We start from the raw sequence: 25,896 nt of genomic DNA, 5'->3' as shown, positions 1-25,896 counted from the left end.
CTATCCCTGAGTCTGGCTACAACTGGTGCTCTGTGAATATACGTGCATTGGAGAAATGGCCACAAGATGCATTTTAAAGTTTAAGAGGATAAACAAATAAACACAGAGGCAACTGCTCTGGCTTTGGCTCTAGGATAGTCAATGACTACTGAGGTTAGAGGTGGGGTTGTGCTACATTTCTTACCTATCAAAGAGAACAGATACCCGCTCCATAGCAACGATCACAGACTCGCTGTCAGGAGTAGCAGGGCTGGGGTCAGAGGCTCTGCCCGGACTGGCCTTTTCTTTTCCTGAAACAGAAACACTCAGAAGGCTATAGGATTGAAACCCAAGAGTCTTGAAATCAGCAGTCAGTGGCTCATATAGGTCTTAACCAGATAGGCAGAGATCCTTCAAAAGCAGGTGATTAGTCCCCAGCAAGGTAGGACCCAGCTCAACTTTCTTACAACTCTTAGGGATGCATTGGTCAGAGGCAGCTCTGATACCTACACATGGTGGTATCATGTGAGCTGCCTTGGGCCCTAGAATTTCTGGAAAGGTGACAGGACTGGTTTAGGGCCACACTAAGGCTGCCACACCATGAGGTCTAGCTTGTGTCCCTGAGTATGTTCCTGCTTCACTTCCTAGAAGCTAGGCCAGGCACAGTAGCACTGGGTGAGTCTATGACCCTTACAACTTGCTCACCTGTGTACATGCAGGTGAGCATCAGGCCTAGGGCTGCCATGGCCCGGTGTGGGCTTTGTACATTCACTCTGTCCACGCTTAGCTTGACCAAAGACTCTGTATCTAACCGAGAGAGCTGCTCAGACAGTAGGAGACGCTCCAGGCCCCGGAGGGCACAGTGGTAAATGATGGAGGGGGTGGACTCCTCGCTTCCAGACAGCATCACTCCACACATCTAGACAAGGAGAAAGGCTTGTTCTTATCCTCCTCAAAAGCACAATGACCCACTGGTTCAGTCCACAAGGAAACCTGCCTGTGTCCAACAGAGCCCATCCAGAGCCCTCTCACCTGTATCACAGATGCTGAAAATTCTGGTCCCACATCCAGAGGGTAGTTTTCCATCAGATAGAATGCAGTGGCGCACATCACCAGCACGTGCTGCTGGCTGTGAATGTTCACGCAGCTGAGAATGGGAGACAGTAATCATACCCAGTCACATACAGCAGCCCCTGGCTGTCTGCAGTGGGGACAGTTTTAAAGCATATCCATCCACATCTATCGAGTATAGAGCCCTGGGCCATGCCAGCTTCTCCAGGCCTTTTCACCTGGTTGGCCTAGTGACTACACTGTTTCCAGAGCTACTTGGTCTCAGCTTGGCACGCCATCCCAATGCTGTACCTCTTCATAGGCCACTTCGCTCTTCCTGCAGATTCTTCATGTTCAAGATGCTTCCTCAGGGTGTCTGTCTGCTCCACATGTGGCATGTGCCAACTTGTAACACTCTACCTCATGGAATCTCCAGTTGGTACCCGTTGCCAGTGGCAACAGTAGGAACCTGGCTAGCATATGAGTTAGACCAATGCCACCATAAACAAAGGAGCCACACACCCTTCTACCCTTTCAGATGTGTTCAAATGACACTGTCACTCCTAGGAACAGGCTACCGCTTCTGTATGTTACATGGGACACTTTGCCCAAAGCACTGAGTAAGCTCCTCACACCCGCCCCAGTCCCCTATGCCCTCTTCATTCCTCAGCAGATTGTGCTTTCACGAAACCTGCCAAATCTGCTCCAGGCCAGGATCTGGAATCTCAGGACAATGGGTGGCTGTTTGCTTACCTTGCACACATGGAAGCTACTATTCAGCAAGGATTACAGGGAAGAAATTGCCTTCCTACAAGCCGCTATCTCTGTCCCAACTCAACTTGCCGCTGCCTGTTGGGCCCCTCAAATGTACTTCTGCTCACCTGTCAGAATGCTGCCTCCTCACAGCAGCTGTGTCTGTCAGACTAAGACCTCACCATCTCCAAACCTTTCATTTAACTTTACTCTCCATTTCTCAATCAACAATCCTGTCACAGAACAGCTGGCTTTTCCTCCAAGTCCCATCTCACCCCTAACTCATGTCCCAAACTCTGAGCATCCAGGTGTGCTCCATCAGGTCACAGCACCTTCCTCTGCTTCTAAAACTGAGCTGTGATGGGCTCAACTTGTTTTTAAAAGGACCAGCATATGAGGCATCTTTAGGGGGAGGTAGAATCAGAGCAGGAATAAAGGGCCTCACAGGAAACATGGGGCCGATCAGAAACTAAAGAGGAGGCTAAGTCTGGTGGAGAAGACAAGATTGCTGTCCACATCACTGTGCTAGGTGCCATAGGAGAGTGATGCCGAGGAAGGACTTTTCTTCTTGCTAGAGAAATCCAAGAAAGCTTCTGACATATACTTGTGCCCTGAAAAAAGGTTACCCTCCTGGGTTCCCTGCCTGTCACCTACCAGGACCTGGCACACACTGTGTTATCGCTTTTGAAACAGGATCTCATCTGTAGCCATGGCTGGTTTCAAGCTTATGCTGATTTTCCTGCCTCAACCTCTCTCAAATGCTGGGATTATAAGCATGTGCTACCATACCAGTTCTAGCATATACTTTGAAAGTCAAACAGGACTCTTTGGTTTGGTTTTGTTGCTGTGAAGACCACTCCAAAGCCGGCAGCCCACCCAGCCATCCCCACTCACTGAGCTATTCCTCTGAGGTTGGACAGCAGATAGTCACTAACAACTGGAATGAGCTGCTTTGCAGTGTCATCCAGGAGGTCACACTCCAACACGTAGAGGATGCCATGCAGGGCTCCAATCTGGCTGGGGAGGTGGCTGCTCCTGAGTGTGCTCTCCAGTAGGCGGCTGACGGGTTCTGCCACAGTTTTGTCCTGTATACAAGCACAGACAGGAGTTGCTGGAGACAGACCGATGGCTGACTGCCAATGGCCTGTTTCCCTCAAGCTGAAAGGGCCTGGCTGTAGTCCAGCACACAGCAGAGTCCACACAGGGGCTCAAATCCATGCAGGATAGGTTGGTGTAAGTGCTGACCCAATCTAAAAACCTGAATTTGAGAGCGGATTTACCTTACGTAGAAAATGTGATTTGTGCTCACACTTGCCTCTCCTTTTGGAGTTGTAGTACGTGATGGGCAGAGGGTGCTCTATAACCTGCCTCCACTGACAACCCTGGATTCTGAACTCTGCTGCCCTGTGTGGTCTACTCCTTGTCTACCTACTGGATGGATGAGTTGTGTTCTGTATGACTATTCTGGAACAGTATTCACACCTGGTTTTCTAGACTTTACCCAGGAACCTTCTCCCTCAGCTGATTTTGCCTTGTGTCTCTATTCACTATAATGAACCTTGGTCTGGCTCTTCCTAGCAAAGCTTGTTGGTAGTTGTGAAGCTGATATTAATTTGTGCTAACCTGGACTGACAAGGTATCATATTCTCTGGGTATTCTAAATGTGGCAGCTGAATTTACGCCTAGACACCCAGCACACACCTTGACACAGGACTCCCTCAGCAGTGAAGACTGCTGTTGTGTGATGCAACCCAGGGGGCACTTCAGGGGCTGACTGTGTCCTACAAGATACCCTACCAGGAAAGGCTGGCTGAGAACCTTGTCTCATGACAGAAGAGGCCATCTGGTTGCTGGGTGGTAGTGGCGCATACCTTTAATCCCAGCACTTGGGAGGCAGAGGCCAGCAGATCTCTGAGTTCAAGGCCAGCCTGGTCTACAGAGTGAGTTCCAGGACTGCCAGAGCTATCAAAGAGAAACCCTGTCTCAAAAAATCAAACAAACAAACAAACCAAAAACAAAGAAGAGGCCACCCAACCCTCTCCAGGGGAGTCTGTATTTAATTGTCTTGGGCTAAAGAAGGGTGACAGTCTTTGCCGGTTGTTTCCTTCTCACCCCCTTCCCTGTGTGTCCCCATGAAGTCACATGTCCTTCCTAAGGATAGTACAACCTTAGGCCTCTGACTACACTTCTGCAAGCTAACACCAGGATATGTTGCTGAAGGCTGCAGATCTAACAGTGAGTAAAGAACAGTGACAGTTTGGATGTACGTTGTGGAACACTGTCCTCTGGACATGACATAGTCATGCCATCTTGAAATCAGACGAGCTGGACTCACACAAGACTCTCACAAGTACAGAACTATGTTCTCTCATTACAGGGGTAGCTAAGGCCCGAGACCCGAAACTCAGCACCCTGCATATAATCCTGCCCAGCTGCACTTGGTCTTGCTTGGGAAGAAGGCTAACTGAAGAGGGAGAAGAGTGTTGTGTCTCCGTTTATGCAGCTTTTGGGGTGTCATTACCCATCCATGGGAGGAGTTTTTAGTATGCAGCTGTTTTGAAGTCACTCAGCTCCAGTAAGTAAGCCTTCACCCATGCTGCTGTGAGGAAAGCCAATCAATACACTGGTTTACAAGCTGGACTTGGACCATCAGTGGCCTATCTGAGGTGAACAGACCTTTGCTCAGGTTTCCCCAGGAAAAACAATGCAGCAGTGCAACACCATCTGTCACAACACAGGACAGGCTAAATGCCTCTCAGAAGACAATTGCCTTCAAGGAAGGCGCCTGTGTACACAGAGCTGGGAACTGGAGCCATTCGCCATTCTGCCTTGGGGTTGTTCTTTTAAAATCACCATTATTTGCCTGATGCATTTGATTTACATTTTGCCTGAGGAACCTGGGCCTGAGCACAAAACCACAGTTACAAGGAAAGTCAAGCCACTGAAGCCCCCCCATGAAGGAAAATGGACCTCCCACAAGGACACAGGCCTGACAGCACCCAGAAGATGCCTGCTTTGAAGAGTGTGCTCACACAGGGGGACTAAGTGCTCATTGTTCCTGTTCTCTGGATGATGCTAAGTCATCAGCATGGCCCAGGCTATGGCCACCCATGCTGTATACCTGTTCTAGCCTCTAGGTTCAGTGACAACAGACTCTATAGCAGAGCGGTGAGCAGAGGCGGGAGCTGTGCTCCGCCATGACCTATGTGTGCTGCTGCTTTGTCAGGCTGCACATGGTTGGACAGGCAGGTGAGAGAGGTCATAAGGGACTTGTGGCTGCAGTGGTAACAGCAAGGCTCTTACTAAAAGGGAAGACATGGCACATAAGGCACATGGAGAATGGGCCCCAAGAGGCTCATCCACATCACTCTGCCAGTAGCCCCAACTACTTCCCACACAGCAGCCACTCATGTGTCTACTGAACAAGTAAGTTTCTTTCTTTAAAAGTTACCTTCATTTTTGTATGTGGTATGTGTGTAAGTATCCACCTGTTAAATACACATGTGCATTATGGGAACCTGTAGAGGCCAGAAGAGGGTGTTGGTTGTGAGCTGGCAATGTGGGTACTAGGAACGAACTCGGGTATTCTGCAAGAGCACCAAGGGTTCTTAACCACTGAGCCATCTCTCTAGCCCAAGTTTCTATTGTTATCACAAAAATGGGTTCTAGGAAACATATATTAAAAACATGATGATAATTTTTAACATTTAATGATAACATTTTAACATAATTTAAAAACATGATACTAATTTAACATTAAGTGACAGGGCAAAAGGGCTTGTGCCAACAGTCTACGGTCACTTTCCTTTACTGGCCATGCTGATGCCCTTCAATATGCACCAACAAGATGTGTGTAGCTGATGTATTTTCTATGAGAATCATCTAATACGTATTTAGGAAAGGCAAAACCAAGTAGTACTAGCTAAATTCTGATAAGCCAGCAGCAGAATAATGAGGAATAACAAGTGGGAGAATCTAGGTATGAAGTACACATCAGGCATCCCCAGAACACCTTGATTTGGGATTTCTCAGTCCATATCTGTTGTTTGTAAATTACCCTGTCTAGGGTGTTATGTGACAGCAGTACAATTGGACCCAGACAATCACGATGTGAAGGATAGATATCTATATTTCCCAAAGTTTCGTGCAAGCTTACTGTGACAAAGGGTCACCAGGGAAGACTGCAGGCCAAGGGACACAGTGGGATCCAGACCCTATCAGACCCAAGTGACAGACTGGCAGCAGAAGCAAGGCACAGTTCGAGTATTTGTGCTGTCCCGGTGCCTTTAGACCTTTTGTCCTGTAGAGGTACCTACGATGATGGCATAGAGGCCAAGGGGCACAGGTTCTCCAACCATGTTCACCACGAAATATCTCAGTCCCCTGTGGGGATGCTCCCGACAGGCACTGAGTTCTTTGATTGACCAGAGCTGTGGTTCACATGTGCCAAGGAGCTTGGCCTGGGACAGGCCTTTGAAGTAAAGATGCAGGCAGTACATTTGACCAACACCAGGTCCCAAAGCAGAGAAGTCCCAAGTGGCTTCAATGGGGGCAGCCTCTGCACTCCCTCTCACTCACCATCCCAAGGACAGCAGCCGCCTTACAAGTAGCAGGCACTAGGTACTGAATGAGGATCTCATCTTCTGAAGGGTGCACTCTCCGTAGCTCTGTCAGCGTTAGATACATCATTTCAAACTGGGTGCGTTCAGTGAACAAGTCTGACACCACAAGAAGCTGGAGAGGTGAAGATCAGAACAAGAAGGAGAGCATTACACCCGGAGAAATGTAAGAAATGTAGCCTAAAATGCAGTGGGTGGCAAGGCTAGTCCATGGGAGAATAATAGGGGAATCCTCAGTCCTGACTGGAGAGACTTAAAATACAGAGTGTAAAAGTGGTCGCAGAGTATCATGTTAAAAATGCCTTTGCATGCACACTACAGAGGAGCTTGGATCTCAGCTGCCACATATATAGGAGTGATCATTTTCAGGCAATGTCCATCAATCCAGGGCCAGGCCCTCAAAACTCCTAGGAGGGGGACATGGGCAATCATTTCTCTCTCTGTTATCACTGTTACTTTTATTTAATAACATTGAGTGTGTGTATTTGCATGTGTATAAATGCCGGTGTGAGCAAACCACAGCATGTGTGTAGAAGCCAGGAAACAACTCTTGGGAGTCAGTTCTCTCCTTTTACTGTGGGTTCTGAGGATCAAACTCAGGCTGTCAGATCTGCACAGAAACCACTTTTACCTGCTGAGACATCTTGCTGGCTCCACTATCACTAATCTACTCTATATGTATTTGCTTTTTAGTTATTTTTATGTGAATGGGTGTTTTGCCTGCATGTATGCTGGTGCACTATGTGTGTGCTGTGCCTAGAGAGGCCAGACGAGGGACTCAGATCCCCTGGAACTTGAGTTACAGGTGATTGTGAGCCCCAATGTGGGTTCTGGGAATAGAACCTGGGTCCTGCAGAAAAACAACCAGTGCTCTTAACTACTGCTCTCTCCAGCTCCCACTATCACTTTTAAAAAGACCTAGTGACTATTTTAGAGCCTTTCAGTTTTTATCTCCAGCCTCGTCAATACCGATAGATGCCACTCATAAAGTAAATACCCTGTTTGGGGCTGTAGCTGAAGAGCACTGCAGTACCATGAGACTACTTATCTGACTATCTACTTATCTAAGAAGAGTAGTGTCCAGGAGTCCACAGCTGTTTGTAACCGCCCAGGAAGAGACAGACAGACAGACAAGGTGGGCTTTTGGAACTGTGACAGCAACTGGCATACACTGGTGCTACATTTAAGAGCATCTGCCTGCTCTGGATCTGAAAAAGAAAATCTGCCCTGTCACCAACTTCAGACACTCTGCCCCTCATACCTGGGAGGCTGCAGGAGTTCCTTTACAGGTTCTGAGACATTACAGACCAGAGTGTGTGTGTGTGTGGGGGGGGTGTGTGTGTGTGTACGTGTGTGTGCACATATGCACTTATGTATATGGTATCTATCTAGTGCAGACAGGTGCTGCGGTGTTTGTGTAATGTGTCTGTGGAGTGTATTTAGTACGTGTGTGCATGTAGTATGTGCATGTGTATCCCTGGTGAGGGGAAAGAGGGGAAGGAAACTTACAGATCGAACCACTTCACTGATCAGGATGACAGGGGTCTTTCTGGCTGCACTGGATGGCAGGATCCAGCGGCTGTACAATTCAAGCAGAAACTGCGAACAGGAGTGAATATCAACCCCAGCACGGTGTTTTCTGCAGAGTGTGAAACATGGATATTTTCCCCATACACAGATGAGAGGTTCACCTCAAGAAGGACCCCAAACATATCAAGTGACTGAGAAAACAATTTCAAATTGCTTATTGGAAAAAAAAAAAAAAAGCCAGTATAAACCTGGAATTGACTGGAGAGACAGGTGGTGACGTTGGAGCAGGGACATCAGCCTCCTCCTCTTCCTCTTCATCCCATTCCTCCTCTCTCAGGGGTGTGATGTTGTTCCCCAGCCACACAGAGTGTATGGACACCTGCCACAGAAGCAGGCACCAGTGTTAAGGACATTGTTGAGGCCTCGAGTTCTTGTTGGGCAGGTACAAGCCAGTCCCCCTAGCCTGAGCACATATGGCCACTGTAATGATCTATCTCATTCAGACCCTTACGTTACTGTCAGAGGAGGCCCTGGGTAGGCAGACAAGGGCTAAACTGTTGGCAGAAAAACTCTGACCTTAGGTTTAAGGCCTGAATGAGTGTCTGGAAAGGGTATGAAGTAAAAGAGGCTCCAAAAATTGACACTACCGTCCCTGTAGAAAGGGACTATACATGGATTTTACAAACCTGGTCCCATTCATTCGTCTGAGCTGCTTGCTTAGATTAATTTCTCCAAGGATGCAGAAGGAGGTGTGTTTGTTTTAGGAAGGTGTAAGGGGCAGCCATGAGCCCCAAGGCCCCAAATGCAGCTCCAGATGAAGTGGCTTTTGCACTCTCAGTATGAACAGTGACCTCCCTTCTGATGGCTCCTCTACAAACCCTCTCACATTTTCCTTTATGACCTCAGACACCTTCAGTGAGTGTAAGCTGAGAATTGTGAATGAATTCTAGGTGCCAGTGTTCTCCACACCCAGCCCTTTCTACCATCTCTTTCTCCCAAATGGAAAGCGGAAGCTCAGCCCAGTAGCTTTTTTGTTTTTTTGGTTTTTTTTGATAGTTGAAAGGTATTCCAGGCAAGGCAAGGCTGGAACTATACTTTGGCCCCACATAGTCCTACTATATTCAGCTTGCAGACACTGGAGCTGGACTCAGGTACTGAAGGAAACAGCGTTAGATGAGTGCAACAGAGCCAGAAGGGATAGTGTGACCACAGAGCCAGGGACATGGACCTAGACGGCGGTCATGGACCCGGGGCCCAGGCATCTTGTTCATCACCTCAACCTTAGAAACACTCCATGAAAAGCACTTCACATTCTAACCATCACTGTGACTTATCTTAGGGCAGAATTTTCTCTGCAAAGGCAGGAAGGAATAGAGGGGTTTGTCTAGAAAAGCAGCGGGTACCATAGCTCCCTGACCCCTGCAGTCAGCAGCTGTCAACTATCCTTACGGCTCTTCTAAAGTGTACTGTTCAACTGCCTGCTGCCTGCTAAGCTGTACACTCAGCTGCCCTCTGGACCAGCAGCCAGGAAGCTTTCAGTGCTGCATCTGCCTGAGCAGCTCTCAGTGACTCCATTCTGTCCTCTCTGACCGTTCATGCTTCTTGGCTCTCTCCTGTATCACATCATTCCACTATGTTTTATACACATCTGCATGCATATATGCAACATATTTAAATATAGAATAATGTATGTAAATAAAACTTTCCTCTGAATGTGGTATGTGGCTCAAGCCTGAGGACAGACAAGGCTGGTTGTAATTTCAGCCTATAGTCCTCATAGGAGGGAATGGAATGGTGCAACCGACCTGGCCCAGCTTGTAGCTCATGTTGCCTAGCTCCCGCTCTGAGTTGATCTGCAACAGTAGCTTGTCATGGCTGATGAGGGCACCTGTAAAACATCAGCATAGCACTGCTTGAGACCCTGATCTTGGCTGGACAGATCTGGGTATCCTCTCCATTGGCAGGATGGCCCAGATACACAGAGGCCCAGTAGGTCTCAGAGTACTGTCACTTGGCAACCTGTTGAGCCAGCAAGCCTGGTAGGCAAACTAGACTATCTCTTTTTCTATGGCTGCCTCAAGCTAAATCAAGCATTAGATCTCACACCACCCATTCTCTCCCAGGGCACTCTGATGTCCTCCCTAGAGCTGTACTTGAGTTCCTATAGTCATCTAGCCACCTCTCTCAAGCCTCTAGAGAGCAAGTATGTCATTTCTTACCCATCCTACTGGCCCAGACAGAGGTTCCTCAAGGTCCAAGCCCATGGTCATTTAATTCAATGTCCCCCAAACCATTTTGGGATACATGACACACTACATTTCTACACTGAAATTTCCCCAAATAAAGCCTTTGAGGTACTTAAATTTACAGCAACAAACAAATCCTAAAAGAACAAGGTAATAATAAGATTGAAGCAGTTTGTTCAACAATAACAAAGGGAGATGTCAAAGAGAAGGGTAAGGAGGTTTTAGTGGGAGTTCATTCAATATACATTATGTACTTGTATGAAAATGTCCTTATGTAACAGTAACTTGTACAATTAATATACACAATGGAAAGAAAAAGAACCTACAAAATTCTCTTCATTCAAGTGAGATGATACACTCATGGTGTATCATGGTGGTACATATCCTGGCAAAGCATGAAACTTGTGAACGGGGGCAATACACTCAGCATGCAGCCTCCTTGCTAAGCCTCAGCAAGAATGCTAGCCACATTCTTATTCTAGCTCCTTGCTGTACCTGTAGTAGCTGGCAACAGAGAAGGGACAGGATCCCATGCCTGGTGAGAATGGTGAGTGGCAGTATTCTCTCTCTGGGAAACCATTTCTTGGATCTCTTGTTCAACAATCCCTCTGATCATGCTCAATTTTCTTCCAAATCTACAATTCAGAACCAAGGGAAAGAACACGTTTGCTTCTTTCAAATGTCACAGGAGTGAAAACCACCAGGACTTCTCTTTCACTTGCCCGAAGCAGCTGGTCTAACAGCAAACAAGCCCTTCAGCAGGTGCTCATTCCTGACCCATAAGTCTGAGCCTGAACACCCACTGAAGCCCAGAACATTTCACACTAAATTTTCAGCTTGTCACCGATGACAAAAATCTATATCCCTAGGCAGGGCCACAGACACAATGTCACACCAACTCTTACAACAAAGGAAGGGCTATGGGAAGTTCAAAGTGGCGCGGACTACTTCACCATCCTCTGCAATAGAATGCAGCCCACGGAGGAACTCAGGCAAACCTGGTATCAAGCGCCTTCAGGGGCTTGTTCCGGGGCTGTTGTTCCAAGCAGCTTACGGCTGGATTGCCAGCTACAGGCACGGTCATTGCACTGAGCACCAGAGACGTGATGGCCTGCACAGCCAGGACATGGATCTGGGTCCTTTCTGTGTCTTCCTAGAGGAACAGTCCACATGTTGACAACACGACAAGATACCAACCACTCATTCGGCCTCTACTTCACACAGTGCCCACAGGCCATAAGGCTTCAGACAGGAGGATCAGATCCCTTAAGACCCTTCCCATAGCCAAGGTCTTTAGTCCAAGTTTGCTTGGCATTGGTTGTACATCTATATACTTGGGCCTTGGAATAAACCTCAAGTATCCAAATACTTGGCATAGAACTCCAACTAGAAATTTACCTCGGAGGAAATTCCATCTTAAATTCCATCATCATTTTAGAACACTGCTTATGGCAACCTGACAGTTACAGAAGAGTTTGAAGATAATCTTTATGACCTGTGACCTACATAGATTCATTCCACATCTCTCAGGATCAAGGGCTCATATTCTAGTACTTTTAAGGTGAAGAATATGGTGGTTATTTATGTCTTATTAGCACGGTCTACATTAATACTAAGCAAACAAAACCTCTAAGATAATTAAAACAAAACAAGTAAGAAACACGCACATGGCCTGGATTCATGGCCCTTTTTGTTTTAGATCAGTGGTATTCCTTCAGATAGTGAGAAATTAATAACAAAATGCAAAAGTACTGAAAGAGAACAATCTTACTGATCGTTGATGTGGAATGTATCATAGTAAAAGACACATCCTAGCTACTGGAAGCCCAGTCTCCAAGCCTCTCGGAGGATTTGTCTTTACTCTGGAGCATCAGTTGAGATATGACAAGCCTGCTTTCCTGTTCCCACACAGAGTCACCAGCTGCCATAGCTACAGGTTCCCAGTTAGTCACCCCTAGCTATGGAAGTCTCACCTCTGGTGGGCTCTCCTCCTGTTCCATCACCAGGGGCTGAGTCACCAGGACACCAAGGAGGGTGGCCCAAGTTTCTTCGAACTGGGTACGACTGGTCCACCCTGGGAATTAATCATCACATTAGTTTCCCAACTCCCCAAACCCATGAAGAGACACTAACAACATAACTCCATCAGTACTGTTCCTACAGCATCACCTTCAGGGTAATCCTACAGCATAAGGAATGTCATTCTCTCCATTTACCATGAAGGATACTGGAGCACACGGAAGTTAGTTATGCTATCAAGGCCAAGAGGCACAGGCCAAGTTCAGCAGCCCAGATTGCCCTTCAATCCCCCATTGTGTGGTACAGTGACAAGGATGTCCACACAGGCTTCACTCAAGCAGGTTAGGCTATTCCTGCCTACTAAGCGTTTTTAGAAGTCTCACCTTAAGTCCGACCATGAGACTGCAGACCAGACCACAGAAGCACATACATGATAATTCTGTCTCTATAAAGCTGTCTCTATAAACAGTATCAGCAAGATGGCTGACAATCTGACAATCTGAGTTTAATTCCCAGGATCCACATGGAAGGAGAAAACCAATTCCTGCCAACTATCCTCTGCCCTCCATGTGCATGCTGCACTATGGGCATATTCATGTGAGTCCTGCCTCCATCAAGTAAATAATGTAAATAGTGAAGCCACCCAGAAGACAGATCAGAAAAGCATGGCATTGGGCTGGGAACATGCCAGCAAGCAGCAAAGGCAATCTAGGAAGCCATTCTTCAGGTTCACTAAAGAGCTACATTAAAGATCTATAACACTCCTTGCAAGGCAAGGATACAGTGAAGAAGACTAGAAAAGTAGAGCATCAAGTGCTAGGACCTTCTGGAACATGGGGAATGATTCAGACTCAAGTGAATACCAACACCAGGAGATAGACTCAGGTGATAATTGTCCAAGGAAGGCATAAATGAGCAAAAGCAAAGGCAATGTGCTGGCTCGTTTATGTCACACTGACACAAACTAGAGTCATTTACGAAGAGGGACTCTCAGCTGAAAAAATGTCTCCATAAGATTGGACTGTAGGCAGGGGAGTTTTCTTAGTTAGTGATTGGTATGGCAGGGCCCAGCCCATGTAGGTGGTACCACCCCTAGGGTGGTGGTCCTGTATGCTTTGATAAAGCAGGCTGAGTAGGCCTTAGTGAGCAAACTGGTAAGCAGCATTCCTCCATGGCCTCTACTCTTGTTTCTGCTTCAAGGTTCCGTCCTGTGTTCCTGCCCCGGCTTCCTTCAGTGATAGACTTACAAGCTATAAGGAAAAATAAACCCTTTCTTCCCCACGTTGCTTTTGGTCATGGTGTTTATCACAGCAACAGGAAAATAAATAAGACAGGCAGGAAAAAAAGCTCCTCATGGGAGCTGCCTGATTCTTACTCAGAAGTTACTGGGAACAGTGATGAACTATTCAATTTATGGACATAGGAAGTTGAGGTAGGTTATTGAGAGCTGAATAAGAAAACTTGAAGAAGCCTAAGGGACCTACATTGATCAGGCCATGGATTAGGTATCCAGGCTTTTCCAGCATGGAAAGGCTATGAGGATTATAATCACACTATCCGATCACACCCTGTGGTGTTTGAATGAGATTGGCCCCCATATTTGCATACTTAGACCCTAGGTGATAAACTGTTTGAAAAGGATTAGGAGGTGTGGCCTTGTTGGAGGAGGTATGTCACTGTGAGTGGGCTTTGAGGTTTGAAAAGTTCACACCAGGCCCTGTACGCCCCCGCCCCCTTCTTTTCCCCTGCCTGCTGCTTGTGAATCAAGATGTACAGCTCTCAGCTACTGCTCTACCAACATGCCTGTCTCCTTCCCACCATGATGATAATGGACTAGAGCCTTCTGAAACAGTAAGCAAGCCTCCGACTAAATGCTTTGTTTCCAAAGAGTTGCCTTGGTCACGGTGTCTCTTCACAGCAATAGAACAGTGACTAAGACACACCCTCATCAGGAAACAGGGGTGGGGGAGCAATTTAGATTGTGCTTCTGAAAGCAGAGGAGAGTCCTGACAGGAGAACTAATCGTGCTACTGCTGACTAAGACACTAAGTATATTCATGTTCACATCTGTAGCAAATACAAGAAATGGACACAATCCCCATTTTATGGGCCACTGCACTGAGGGTCCCACACTGAAGCCAAGGGATGAGCAGGGCTGTCTGGCCAAATCTACCTTCCCTCATTCTACCGCCCTCGCTCCTGTGACACTTAGCTTACGGAGTTCCCCATGCTGCTCATTCTACATATGAGAAACAAAACCTAAGTGAGAACACGAGGTCAAAGTAGCAAAGAGAGGAAATCACTCCATTACTTACAGTTTGTTGTTGCTGTAGCTCTAGAGACTGAACCCTGGGCTTCGTAGTGTTAGGCAAACACTACAGTGAGCCATAATCCCAGTCCACTTGTACAGTTTAGTCTGAATGCATAATATGAAGACCGGATCTGGCTTCCTGTGATAGTTACATGTGCATTTCCCTTTGTTCAAAGAAGCCTGGCATGCAACCCCACACAACTGCCTCGTCTATGTGCGCCTAGGTCTATATTCTCACCATAATTCCATACTGCAAAATGTGTGACGAAGGCTTGTTCCATCATCACCCCAGAACCTTTCCAGTTGCCAAGGGAGATGGCCCCTCCCTGGAGCTTCATGCATGTGTGTAGTGTATGGAGACTGAGGAGGACTGTGGGGTACCTAGGGTGTTGATTCGATAGATGAACTCCTTGAGGATCTCCTTCTCCTGGAGGAATTCCACAGGGATCTCAGGGAACACTGTGCCAAAATCCCCTCCAGGTTTCGGTGACCACCCAAGTTTCCATACCTGAGAAGATGAAAAGAGAGTAACAGCTGGGTGGAGACGCCACAAGGAAAATGAGAGGTCCCCCCATTCCTTTCTCTCAGCTAGTCTCGCTGCTGAGCCAGCTGTCCCCCCCACCCCACTACTCACACAGATTTTTCCAGAGCCACTGCCTTCCCACAAGAGGCTCCCACTCCTTTGCCTAGAACGTTCAAGGCCAAGCTTGACTCCCACCACTCTGTCCTGCCTTCCCAAGGCCAGTCCTCTACATTCTTGTTCCGCCCCTCAGACTGGCTGTATACAAGCTAGACTCCTTGTGGATCTCGAGACGCTGGCACCCACAAATATCGAATGTGTGTTAGAAAAAAGGCAAACGCTAATGAAGTTCAGTCTCATATATACATATGCATTGGCAAGCAGGCACAAGGCCAACCCCACTGTTCATTTCTATCAACTCTGAGAAGTTGAGTTCTGCCATTAGATATCTGGACAAGCACCAGGAACAAAAGGAAACCCTGAGGCACACCCTATGCTGTTCCAGTAACAGGACCATCTTGCTAGCTCAGCTATGTGCCTCAGTGAAGCCATGAGGACCTAAAGGAGCCTCCCCAGATTCCTACAACCAAGCTCTCTTTATCATGGGAAAGCCTTCTATAAATCTCTTATACCACCCATGAAAGTCTCTGAGGCATGCCCAGGGGGGATTCTGCAGTGCTTGCTACAGCTGCCTTCCTACCCCGGGCATTCAAGGGAGAAGATTAAAAGCACTTGATGGAGTTTTACCTACAGCACACAGCTTATGTAGGCAGATCCCCTACAGTCTTCCATGTTCGCTATACTGCCTTCTTGCAGTCTCCACAAGGAATGTTCCCGCCCATGCAGCAAGGTTGGATGAGATCTCTTTTCTATTTCTATTTCTACTGGGCTCTTCCCAATGTCCACAGCTCTCTGTTCTATAAGCACTTCCAGCACAGCGAGGCCACAGCACTCAAAATGGGTCCCTGCAACTCTAACGTCCCATGAATGTCACTTTCTAAATGTAAAGTTCTCCAGGATCTTACATGCAAACACACACATGCAGAGATTGTAGCCCAGCAGTAGGCACACGCCCTATTCTGTGCAAAAAAAACCAAAACAAAACAAAAGTACTCTCCCCCTGGGCCTGGCTCTGTGTTCTGGTTCAAGTCCGCTGTGTACCAGCTTTGCTTTCTTGCTGAGGATTTTTGTAGAAAAGGATAGTGTGCTATTTCAGCAGACTTAGGTCAGCCTAGGTGCTGTTAACCCTCTTCCCATATTAAGCTCTTACTGAATCAAGAACCTGCCTATTTTAAGCTGATATGTGAAGAAAATTTCAAGAGAAAATCCACAATAGTGGTTGTCCCTACATGTATGAATCAATCTCTCTCTCAATCTCTCTCTCTCTAGCCATACTAGAACTATGTAGACCAGGCTGGCCTAGAACTCAGAGATCTGCTTGTCTCTGCATGCACCACTACGTCCAGCTTTGTATGAACCTCTTCAAAGGTGAAGAGTGAAAGTTCCGGCTATTAATTAAATAATATTAATTAGTTAGTCTAATCACTTCAGAATCACATCCAACATGAGTACATCAGTGGAGATAAATTTAGTACTTTAGCTCATTTTTGAAAACCTAGTGTTTTTACTAATAACCACTACACAGAATGCTTGGGGGACAACACAGGTGTCACAACCACCCACATGCAAAATGCTGGAACTACCAAAGAGAGTGTAAGAGCAACAAAGACTGTGTGGTAAGTGGGCACGTATGCCTATGACTAATTCTAGCATTAGAGAGGTAGAGAGGAGGATCTCAAGTTTGAGGGCAGCCCTGGTTACATATCAAATTGAGCAAGATCCTCTCAAAAAACCAAGGTCTGCATGAGGCCTCACCCTACACAAAAAACTATAGGCAACTGAGGAAAGCTGGAAATAGGAGAGGTGGCCTTACCCAGGGAAGAACATACCAATTGGTTGTTCAGCCCTGAAAACATACATACAGGTAGGATTATACAGACTGATCAGGTTATATTTAATACACACACACACACACACACACACACACACACACACACACATACACACTCATACAGTAACAATTAGTGAATAAAAAGGCCATGAATTTGAAGATCGGGAGGGGCATATGGGAAGGTTAAAAGGGAGGAAGGGGAAGGGAGAAATATAATTAAATTATAATCTCAAATACAAAACAAAACAAAAACCAAGGGTTTTTGGAAATGTACCATAGTGGTAGAGCATGCACAAGATTCCAGTCCCTGCCCCCCTGCTCCTGAATCCTCCCCAAAGACTCTACTTCAGTCTTAGGATCACCCCACCCTGAGGCTGCCAGTATACACCACTTACCCCTTTTCAGCAAAGGAGTGAGTGGACTTACCAGAGGGGGCACACGCGTATAGCTGTTGACTAGGGGGAGACGTGCCAGACTGATGACAATATTCTTTAGCACTGCTGTGAGAAATGAAGGCAGGGTGCTGTTCCTCTTGTGGCCCAAGGCCAGCACTGACTGCAGGGATTCCACCATCTCTGCCACCATCTCGCAGGCCGAAGTGATGTAACTGGGATCTGTACAGGTAATGGTGATCAAGAAGGCAGTGCCGTCAAACACACTGCAAACCTGCCACCCTTCCTCTGTATGCCCATGGAGAAGAGAGTACCAGGCCTATCAACCCGGTCCAGTCTACCAAGACTTTGGGCTGCTCACTTAGGACCTCTTGAGGATGCATCCAAACCCTGCAATTCTTTTCATTTCTGTGGGGAATAAAGTAATAGTCTTGAACCTGAGTTTCAGCCTTGGATGGATGAAAATTTTAGAGGCAGAGTGATGATGAAAATTCCAGAGCCAATCTGTCCTGTCAGGGTCTTGAGGGCAGGAACTGTTCATATTACCTCAGTCTTGATACAGCATAGAATTAAAAAAACCACTTGTTTAGTGGGTAAAGTGGACAGATAATTATCCTTGTCCATGAGATTCAACAATTTAGGCAATTTCCTAGTATAGAAAAAGGATCCTTATTGAGCTTAAGGAATTAAGCCCCAAGCTAAAAGAAATAATGCATATCAGACTGACTTTAAGTAGTACCAACTAGGATGGGAGAGATGGCTGAGCAGTTAAGAGCACTGGTTGCTCTTTCCGAGGACCTGAGTTCAATCCCCAGCACCCACACGGTAGCTCCTAACTATCTATAACTCTACTCCCATGGGATCCGGCACTTTCTTCTGGCCTCCTTGGGCAATGCATGCATGTGGTGCAGGAATACATGGAGAAAATACCCTCACACATAAAATTAAACAAACAAAAAGGACTAACCAGAGGTGACTTAAAAAACTTAATAAAACCTGAGTTACTTCTGACCAGAATTTCATTAACTGACCTCAAGAGAGACACAGAGGATGAGCAAAATTACATCAGCCTGGCTGGGCCAGGCTGCCTACTCTCATGATGGTGGGCATTTGGCCCAGAGCTTCACATGGCCTGGTTTTCTTACCTACATCTTACCATTACAACAGAAGCACAGAATAACCTGAGTTGCTGCTCAGCTAAAAAAAAAAAAAAAAAAAAAAAAAAAATCCCAAAAACAAAAAACTCAAGCTGTGAGGTAGAGGTTTCCTCACTTTGCAGGTATCACAACTCAATTCAGGAACTGTAGAGGCTCAAGACAGAAACAAAGTGAAAATTCAGCATATACTAAAATGGCATTGCTTATGGGCCACTATGCAACCCTAAAATTTTGGAACAGGAGCTGGAAGACTACAGACAAAGAAGCTCTGTCTGTAAGTAGCCCCATCTTTTAAAATGGTTTCTCTCACTATACAGCTCAGGATGGACTCAAATTCATGACCCTCATACTTTGGCCTCCTTAGTGCTATATCGTGACAGGCTCATGTCACGATGCTGGGCTGTGAGTAGGCATTTCTCTATACCTATGATTACAAAGGCATATTTCTGGAGCCACAGAGCAGGGTGAAGGCTCCTGGTGACCCAAGGAAAGATAAACATTCAATGACACCTGCCTTCCCAGCTGTGGGAGAGGGGCTGCAGCTATAGGTAGCATTCCTACCATTTGAGCCTCTGAGGTCAAGGAACTGAAATGGTTCTAGAAGCCTGGAGGTTAGGAGGCAAGGATTCACTTGGTCAAAATATGCTTTGCCTTTCCACAACTGTCACAGTAAGACAGCTACCCTAGAACCAATGAGGAAGACAATGTATGTGCCTAAGTCTAGAACAGTTTTAAATGATGGTGATTTGTGTGGGTTTTTTTTTTAAATTTATTTATTTTTCAAAGTAATGGCAGCATCTACCACTTAGGAGGTTGAGGCAGGAAGGTCATGAATTCATTGTCAGCCTGGGCTACAGAGGGACAACCTGTCACAAAACATACAAGTCACCAAATGCCACCAAAAGAGATGTCTGAAACAGTCATTAAGGTTACAATATATTATGTGAATATCTACACTAACTTAAAATTCCTTAGAGTTTTGAGTTATTTATTCCAAATTTAATACACACTTGCCAGTCCCTTACAACAGGTCAAGCACTAATTTTGGGAGCACAAAGAAAACATATTCTTCACCTTAAAGTAGGGTCACATGCTAAGTGCTGAGGACTAAGATGGAAGGCTTCCCAGAGAAGAGGTGCAAATCTAGGCTGTGGGGAAAGATGCAGGATAACTGGACCAGCTGGTTGGGGAAAACGGCATGAAAATACAGGAATGTGTATGCCTCTACGGTCAGAGAACCCTTAACTCTCTGGATGAGCCCCAGAGGACAGAAGAGAAATAGGTCTCCTAGAGCCCAGAGCACCACTTCACGCTTCTTTTGTGAATGAATTTGAAGGATCCAGAGAAACACAGAAAAGCGGGTCCTAAGACTTACTTTGCATGTTTGCGTCTACTTCGTCCTTTCTGATGGCCCTCGGAGTATCTGACCTGCTTTCTGGGCCGAGAAGCTGGTCCCCGGGCTGGACTGCAACTGAATCACAGCAGAACGTACACTTTAACCTTCTTTCTACTTAAGTCTTCATACCTGTGCAGCCTTATAAAAACTTACGATGACAGCTATGTCAACTGAGGGCTACATTTTTGGAGCTAATTTCAGTAAAACCGAAAAGCACTGGCTAGCACTAAAAGCAGGTACCAGCGCATTGGCTGATCGTGAACAAACACGGACTCGTGCTTCCACGTTCAGGCTTCCAAGTGCACTGTCCGCCATCTCCACCCTGAGAGTTTTTATCAGACTATTCACAACTCAATACTGCTAAAAGCATCACTATGACCAAGAAGCTTAGCTTTTTAAAATTAATCCCTGGATCTTTGTTTCCAAGTTGACTACAAATGCACAGATGAAAACAATTTAAACAATGAAAGATCAAAACACCACTCTATAATGTTTAATTTGAAAACATAAAACTTCAAAACATCCTCTAACATGTAAACTATAATGTCCAATTTTTAAAAATTTTTAGCTAATGACCCTTGTTGAGGACACTGTTCCTTGAAAAGAATGAATCCCTTTTATTTTACAACATATTAGCATTACAATGCAGTATGCAAGCACACACTTCAACTCTAACAGAAGTCATCTATTGAATGTAATCTTGTTAATCTTATAATCATCTAGGACTAAGAACATCAAATAGTCAACTAAGACTAAAGATCAAAGGGATAAAACTTAAAAAAGTATTTTTTAAAAACTGGAACTCAAACTCTAAACAAATAACTAGAAAAGTAAATTCCAGTTAAGCTCCAGTATAATGTCAAGGTCTTGGGGTAGACAGATGGGGCCTTCTGAAGGCAGCACCTATAATCCAACCGTTCTACCCCAAGTCCTTACTGGTTCTTGGGAAATAGGAGACAAGAAGGAAAAATGTTAATGACTGACAAGTATTGTTGATTATCAGTTTAGATTCAAGAAGACAAGAAAGTTAATCATTGACAAGGACTTACTGGCTTCCAGGATGAATCGCACACAATGGATGAGGGAGCAGGCATGGGTCACATACTCTGGGGAGGACAGCACCCCCCAGAGCCCAGGCACCTGTAGTGCCAGGCAGCAGCAGTCTAGGCCAGCTTGGAGGTCCAGACTCAGTGGGATCTGCTCATGGATCAAATGCCATGACAAGGCCTAAAGGAAAGCACTGTGTTAGAATGCTCACCCAGTATTCTGTGTCTCAGGGACCTCTAGGGAAGCAGTGCCATTAAAAGCTATGGGAGACCATGGAAAGATGGAGATGCCAAGAGATCAGCCAACTTCCTTCCAGAAGGATGGCTCTGACCCAGGTTTCTAGGTGGTCATGCCTAGCTTTCTTAATATTTAGTCCTGGTCCAGTTATGCTCCAAAGTTCCAGCCTTACCTCTGTCAGAATACCCAACTACCTCAGATACCTTTTTCCTTTAGAACCATGGGTGCCTAGAGAAACTTGTCCTGAGCCACAGAGCCTCCGGTCAGAGGCTTTTCTCAAGGGCTCCTGTAACAGGATTTTTAAAAAAAATCTCAGGTACAAAGCTGAGTTTGGGAGTATTATTTATGACTAGTGACTTCTAGCAAGTCTCTGAAGCTCTCTGAGCTTCTTTCCCTGTGTGTGAAATGGGAACAGAGAGTTCACCCTGTAGAGCTGTTGTGGAAACCAAGTACCATGACACTGCCTGGCAGCTCAGGCTATGACTCAGTACTTTACACATACATTTGCTTTCCAGTCTTCTCCACGGGGCTAAGACAAGGTGAAGACTACCTAACTCAGCCTGGTTCAGCTGGGGCCTCTGTAGCATACACCCTCGGGAGACTTTCTTTTCTCAGAATAAGGTGTCAACCCTTGCTCAGGATGGGCAGCACAGCTTGGGCACAGGTGAGGCTCTTTTCCAGCAGTCACATGGCAAGGTGACAAAAGTGCAGGGCTTGTGTAGGCATACTGTGAGGGGCCAAGTGTTCAATTTCCCTCGGGTGAAATGCCAAGTTACTGCCCAGCTTAAAACACAACACGGCCTAGATTGTAATTAGGATCCACGTTAGGATTGTAGTGTGGGGACAAGAGGATGTCTTACAGACCTGCCTGGTTCCCTGTGGGTGGCGTGGTGAGGGTGAAAGACTCAGTACAGTCAGGTGAATCAGACTTTGATAACAGGCATTCCCTTCCTGCCTGAGGTTTATTGAAACAGGGTCTGGCTATGTACCCAGGCACATCCTTACAAGCCGGGAACCCACAATTTTCCTGCCTCTGCCTCCAAAGTAGCTGGGCTAACAGGTGTGCACTACCATACTCAGTCACCTGTTGGTTTTCATGGACTTTCATCTTCCTGCTACTCACATATCCTATCCTCACAGAGACACAGCATTTCAGAGCTGCTCTTACCTCAAGTGTCATTACCACGAACTTCACTGTGTCCTCCTCTTTTTCAGGGGGAAGGTGCAAATGAGCAGGCACTTTGGAGACCACCACCAGGTATTGTGCCAGGGCACGGGCAAGTATGGTCAGAGACTGGTAGGATGTAGCATCGCCTGAAACATGAGACTGGCATAAGTGACTTTGACTGTGAGCATAGGCCCTTCCCCTCCAGAAGCCTTCACAGGGCTATGTGGATTTAAAGATGCCAAGACCAAGAAAGCACATATGTACCCACATGTGTAGCATACGACCTGAACCTGGTTTGCCCTAAGTCTAAGCCAGTGTTCCTGAAGGGCTTAGAGCCCTGACTATCTATGTCCAAGAGTAGCCAAGAAACAAAGAAAGAAGTTTAGAGCTAAGGATCTGGTGCAGTTTCTCAGTTACTTTTGTCAGCCTTCCATGTTTTAGATCAATAGCCCTGACTATACATGTGCTTGGGACAAAGCACTGTGCTGTATCCATAATACTTTTTAAAATTATGACAACTTGGGATTAGAGAGAGAGAGTTCAGCAGTTGAGAGATGGGCTGCTCTCCCAGAGGACCTACATTCAATCCCCAGCTGCCACATAGAGGCTCACAACCACCTGTAACTCCATTCCCGTGAGATCTGATGCCAACTTCTGGCTCCATGGGCACTGCATGCATGTGGTGCAGACATATATGCAGATAAAACACCTATACGCACGAAACAAAATAATTAAAAAACTAAGATGATTTGAGCTGAGAAAGTGGTTCAGTGGATAAAGCGTTTGCTGCACAGCATGAGGACTTGAGTTTGGAATCCCAGTACTCATGTAAAAACCAGTTGTGGGGTGTGCACCTGTAACCTCAGCTGAGACAGGAGGATCCCAGAGGCTTGTTGGTCAGTGAATCTAGCAGAGATGGCAACTCTAGGTTCAGTGAGAGACCCTGTCTCCCTCTGGCTTGCACATTCTGTTACCACCATTCCCATCACCCCAGAAATAGAGAGAGAGAGAGAGAGAGAGAGAAAGAGAGAGAGGGAGACAGACAGACACACACACACACACACACAGATAAACATCTAAGGGAACCATATTTCAATTACCAAGCAGATCATTCAACTTGCTCCAGTAGGCTGTGGGCTCTGCAGGCAGGAAAGGCTGGAAGACTTGATGGACAGCAGGAAGCTGCTGAACAACACTGGTCACCCGGTCCAGAATCACTCCACGGGCTGCTTCAAAAAGGGGACTCTTCTGGCCAGTAGCAATCTCACTCATGCCAAGGCTTAAGCAGGGAGCCAAAAGGCTTAGGTTGAACTCCTGGTTCAGAACATTACAGGCCAGACAAATAACAGCAAAAATGGTAAGCTTTCTTTCAGGCTGCAATACACATAGCTAATGTAATAAGCATTTGTTTCTGAGATAATCCAGACTAGAGTACTGTAAGGAATGTTTGTGAGAATATTCTAGAGACACCGAGACTCAAGCTCCTTACTTTTTGCCATGGGAGACTCTCTGCACCACACTGTCACTCTGACAGCAAGAAGGCTATCATCAGTTGAGTCCTTGGACTTTGTATCTGTAGAACTATCAGTCAAAACAATTCTCTTTTCCTTATGAAGCAGCTTGCCTCAAGTTATTTGTTACAGTAGTAAAAGTAGGAAAATACACTCTAGAAAAGCTCTTAGTTAGAATATAAATAGATAAAAGAAAAGAGATAAAACTAAGTTGAATTCTCTATTTAAAAAAGTATATCCTACATTATATACATTAAAAATAAATATATCAACAATTCCATTTAACATATGTTCAGTAAATACTTCTAGTCTCTTTGTCATACTTGAATTTTAAAGTAGTATTTTTATTTTTATGATCTTATATTTCTCTGAAATAATTCTAGAATGATAAATTTTAATTGCTATAAACTGTGCACCAAGGCTAATGTGCCAAGCATTGCTGAAGCCTAAGAAGGCATCACATCATCTGGAACAAGGGAAGGGGGTCTTATTCATGACAATTATCTGCTTGGAAAATCAGCATTTCACATGACAAAACTTTTAAATTTTATTTATTCATTTATTTATTTGGAGATAGGGTCTCACTGTATAGCCCTGGCTGGCCAGGATGTAGACCAACAGGCCCACAGACTGAGATCCTCCTAGCTCTGCCTCCCAAGTGTTGGAATTAAGGGCATATGCCACCATGCCAGGCCTCATATGATAGTTTTTATTATGTTTTGTCAACCTTTTAGTCATTCAAGGAATTAGGGGGAGGACAATTTTTCAAGTAGAACATCAAGCTTTAATATTAAAAACCTGTATTTCATCATTACTACTCCCAAATCAAACATTCCTATGATCATAAGCTAGAACTTTCAGTTGTTAATAGCCCACTTAGCAACTTGGAAAATCTAACCCACTGGTCCTGTATAAGAGTTGCCATGGTAATGGTGTCTCTTCACAGCAATAGAAACCATAACTAAGACAAAGGGGCTATTAAAGATCAATTTCCAGAATACAATGAACACATGATACACTTTCTTGCAGTCATGAAATGAGTGATGACGGACTGACTATAGCCTATGGCCACATATTTTCTTTAAGTGCATGAAAGATGGAGTTAAAACAACTTTCCTCTTTAGGATTCCAATGTGGTTGAAATAGCATCCTATTCACATCCCATGGGCTGGCTGTCCTGGAGTATAGCTTCACGTGCCATTTTTTTGTTAGAGCCTCCCATGTGCTTTGCCTATGCTGTCCTTGCTAGACTCAAGTCTCCCATATGCTGCCATACATTAATCACACAAAAGATGAGACAAATTGTCCTGGATAGTTTTATGTCAACTTGACATAAGCTAAAGTCATCTGAGAGGAGAGAACCTCAATTAAGAAAATGGCTTCCATAAGACTGGATTGTGGGCAGGCCTATAGGGCATTTTCTTTTCTTTCTTTCTTTTTTTTCCCCCCTGATCCCATGAAGCTGCTTATTTATTTATTTATTTATTTATTTATTTATTTATTTATTTATTTACTTATTCACTATTTATGTATGTATGTATGTATGTATGTATGTATTTATTTATTTATTTATTTATTTATTTATTGGTTTTTCAAGACAGGGTTTCTCTGTTTAGTCCTTGCTGTCCTGGAATGCACTCTGTAGCCCAGGCTGGCCACGAACTCAGAGATCTGCCTGGCTCTGCCTCCCAAGTGCTGGAATTAAAGGTGTGCCAGGCTATTTTTATTATTTTTAATTGTGTGTAGCAAATGTACGTGTGAGTACAGGGACTGGTGGAGGCCAGCGGTGTAAGATCCTCTGGAGCTGGAGTTACAGCAGTTGTAAGCCACCTGATGTGGGTGCTGCAACTTGAACTTGGATCCTCTATAAGAGCACTATATATTCTTAACTGCTGAGCCATCTCTCTATCCCCTCTAATGCTAGAGCTAGTAGAATTTTTTTTTTTTTTAGAATTTATCAAGGGGTAGTTTTATTTATAGAAAGTTTTTTTTTTTTTTTTAACAGCACAT

At 45.5% G+C, this 25,896-nt stretch overlaps 1 protein-coding gene across 1 annotated transcript in view; it reads right to left on the bottom strand.

Moving 5' to 3' along the window:
- The window catches only part of Htt (huntingtin), a 140,664-nt gene that overhangs the window by 4,403 nt on the left and 110,365 nt on the right, over positions 1-25,896 (bottom strand). The window contains exons 48-64 of the mRNA XM_059275738.1: positions 23,476-23,689; positions 22,376-22,521; positions 20,973-21,150; positions 19,903-19,998; positions 17,405-17,592; positions 14,889-15,015; positions 12,151-12,251; positions 11,176-11,330; positions 10,673-10,812; positions 9,737-9,819; positions 8,180-8,310; positions 7,911-8,040; positions 6,361-6,516; positions 2,677-2,867; positions 1,012-1,126; positions 685-898; positions 185-290 (exon numbers count right to left, since the gene is read on the bottom strand). Of these exons, the coding sequence (XP_059131721.1) occupies positions 185-290; positions 685-898; positions 1,012-1,126; positions 2,677-2,867; positions 6,361-6,516; positions 7,911-8,040; positions 8,180-8,310; positions 9,737-9,819; positions 10,673-10,812; positions 11,176-11,330; positions 12,151-12,251; positions 14,889-15,015; positions 17,405-17,592; positions 19,903-19,998; positions 20,973-21,150; positions 22,376-22,521; positions 23,476-23,689 (2,471 nt within the window). The remainder of the gene's footprint in view (positions 1-184; positions 291-684; positions 899-1,011; positions 1,127-2,676; positions 2,868-6,360; positions 6,517-7,910; positions 8,041-8,179; positions 8,311-9,736; positions 9,820-10,672; positions 10,813-11,175; positions 11,331-12,150; positions 12,252-14,888; positions 15,016-17,404; positions 17,593-19,902; positions 19,999-20,972; positions 21,151-22,375; positions 22,522-23,475; positions 23,690-25,896) is intronic.

Source organism: Peromyscus eremicus, chromosome 10, assembly GCF_949786415.1.
Source record: "Peromyscus eremicus chromosome 10, PerEre_H2_v1, whole genome shotgun sequence".
Taxonomy (NCBI): domain Eukaryota; kingdom Metazoa; phylum Chordata; class Mammalia; order Rodentia; family Cricetidae; genus Peromyscus; species Peromyscus eremicus.
The sequence above is the reverse complement of the archived record's forward strand: the minus strand, read 5'-3'. Positions and strand labels throughout refer to the sequence as shown.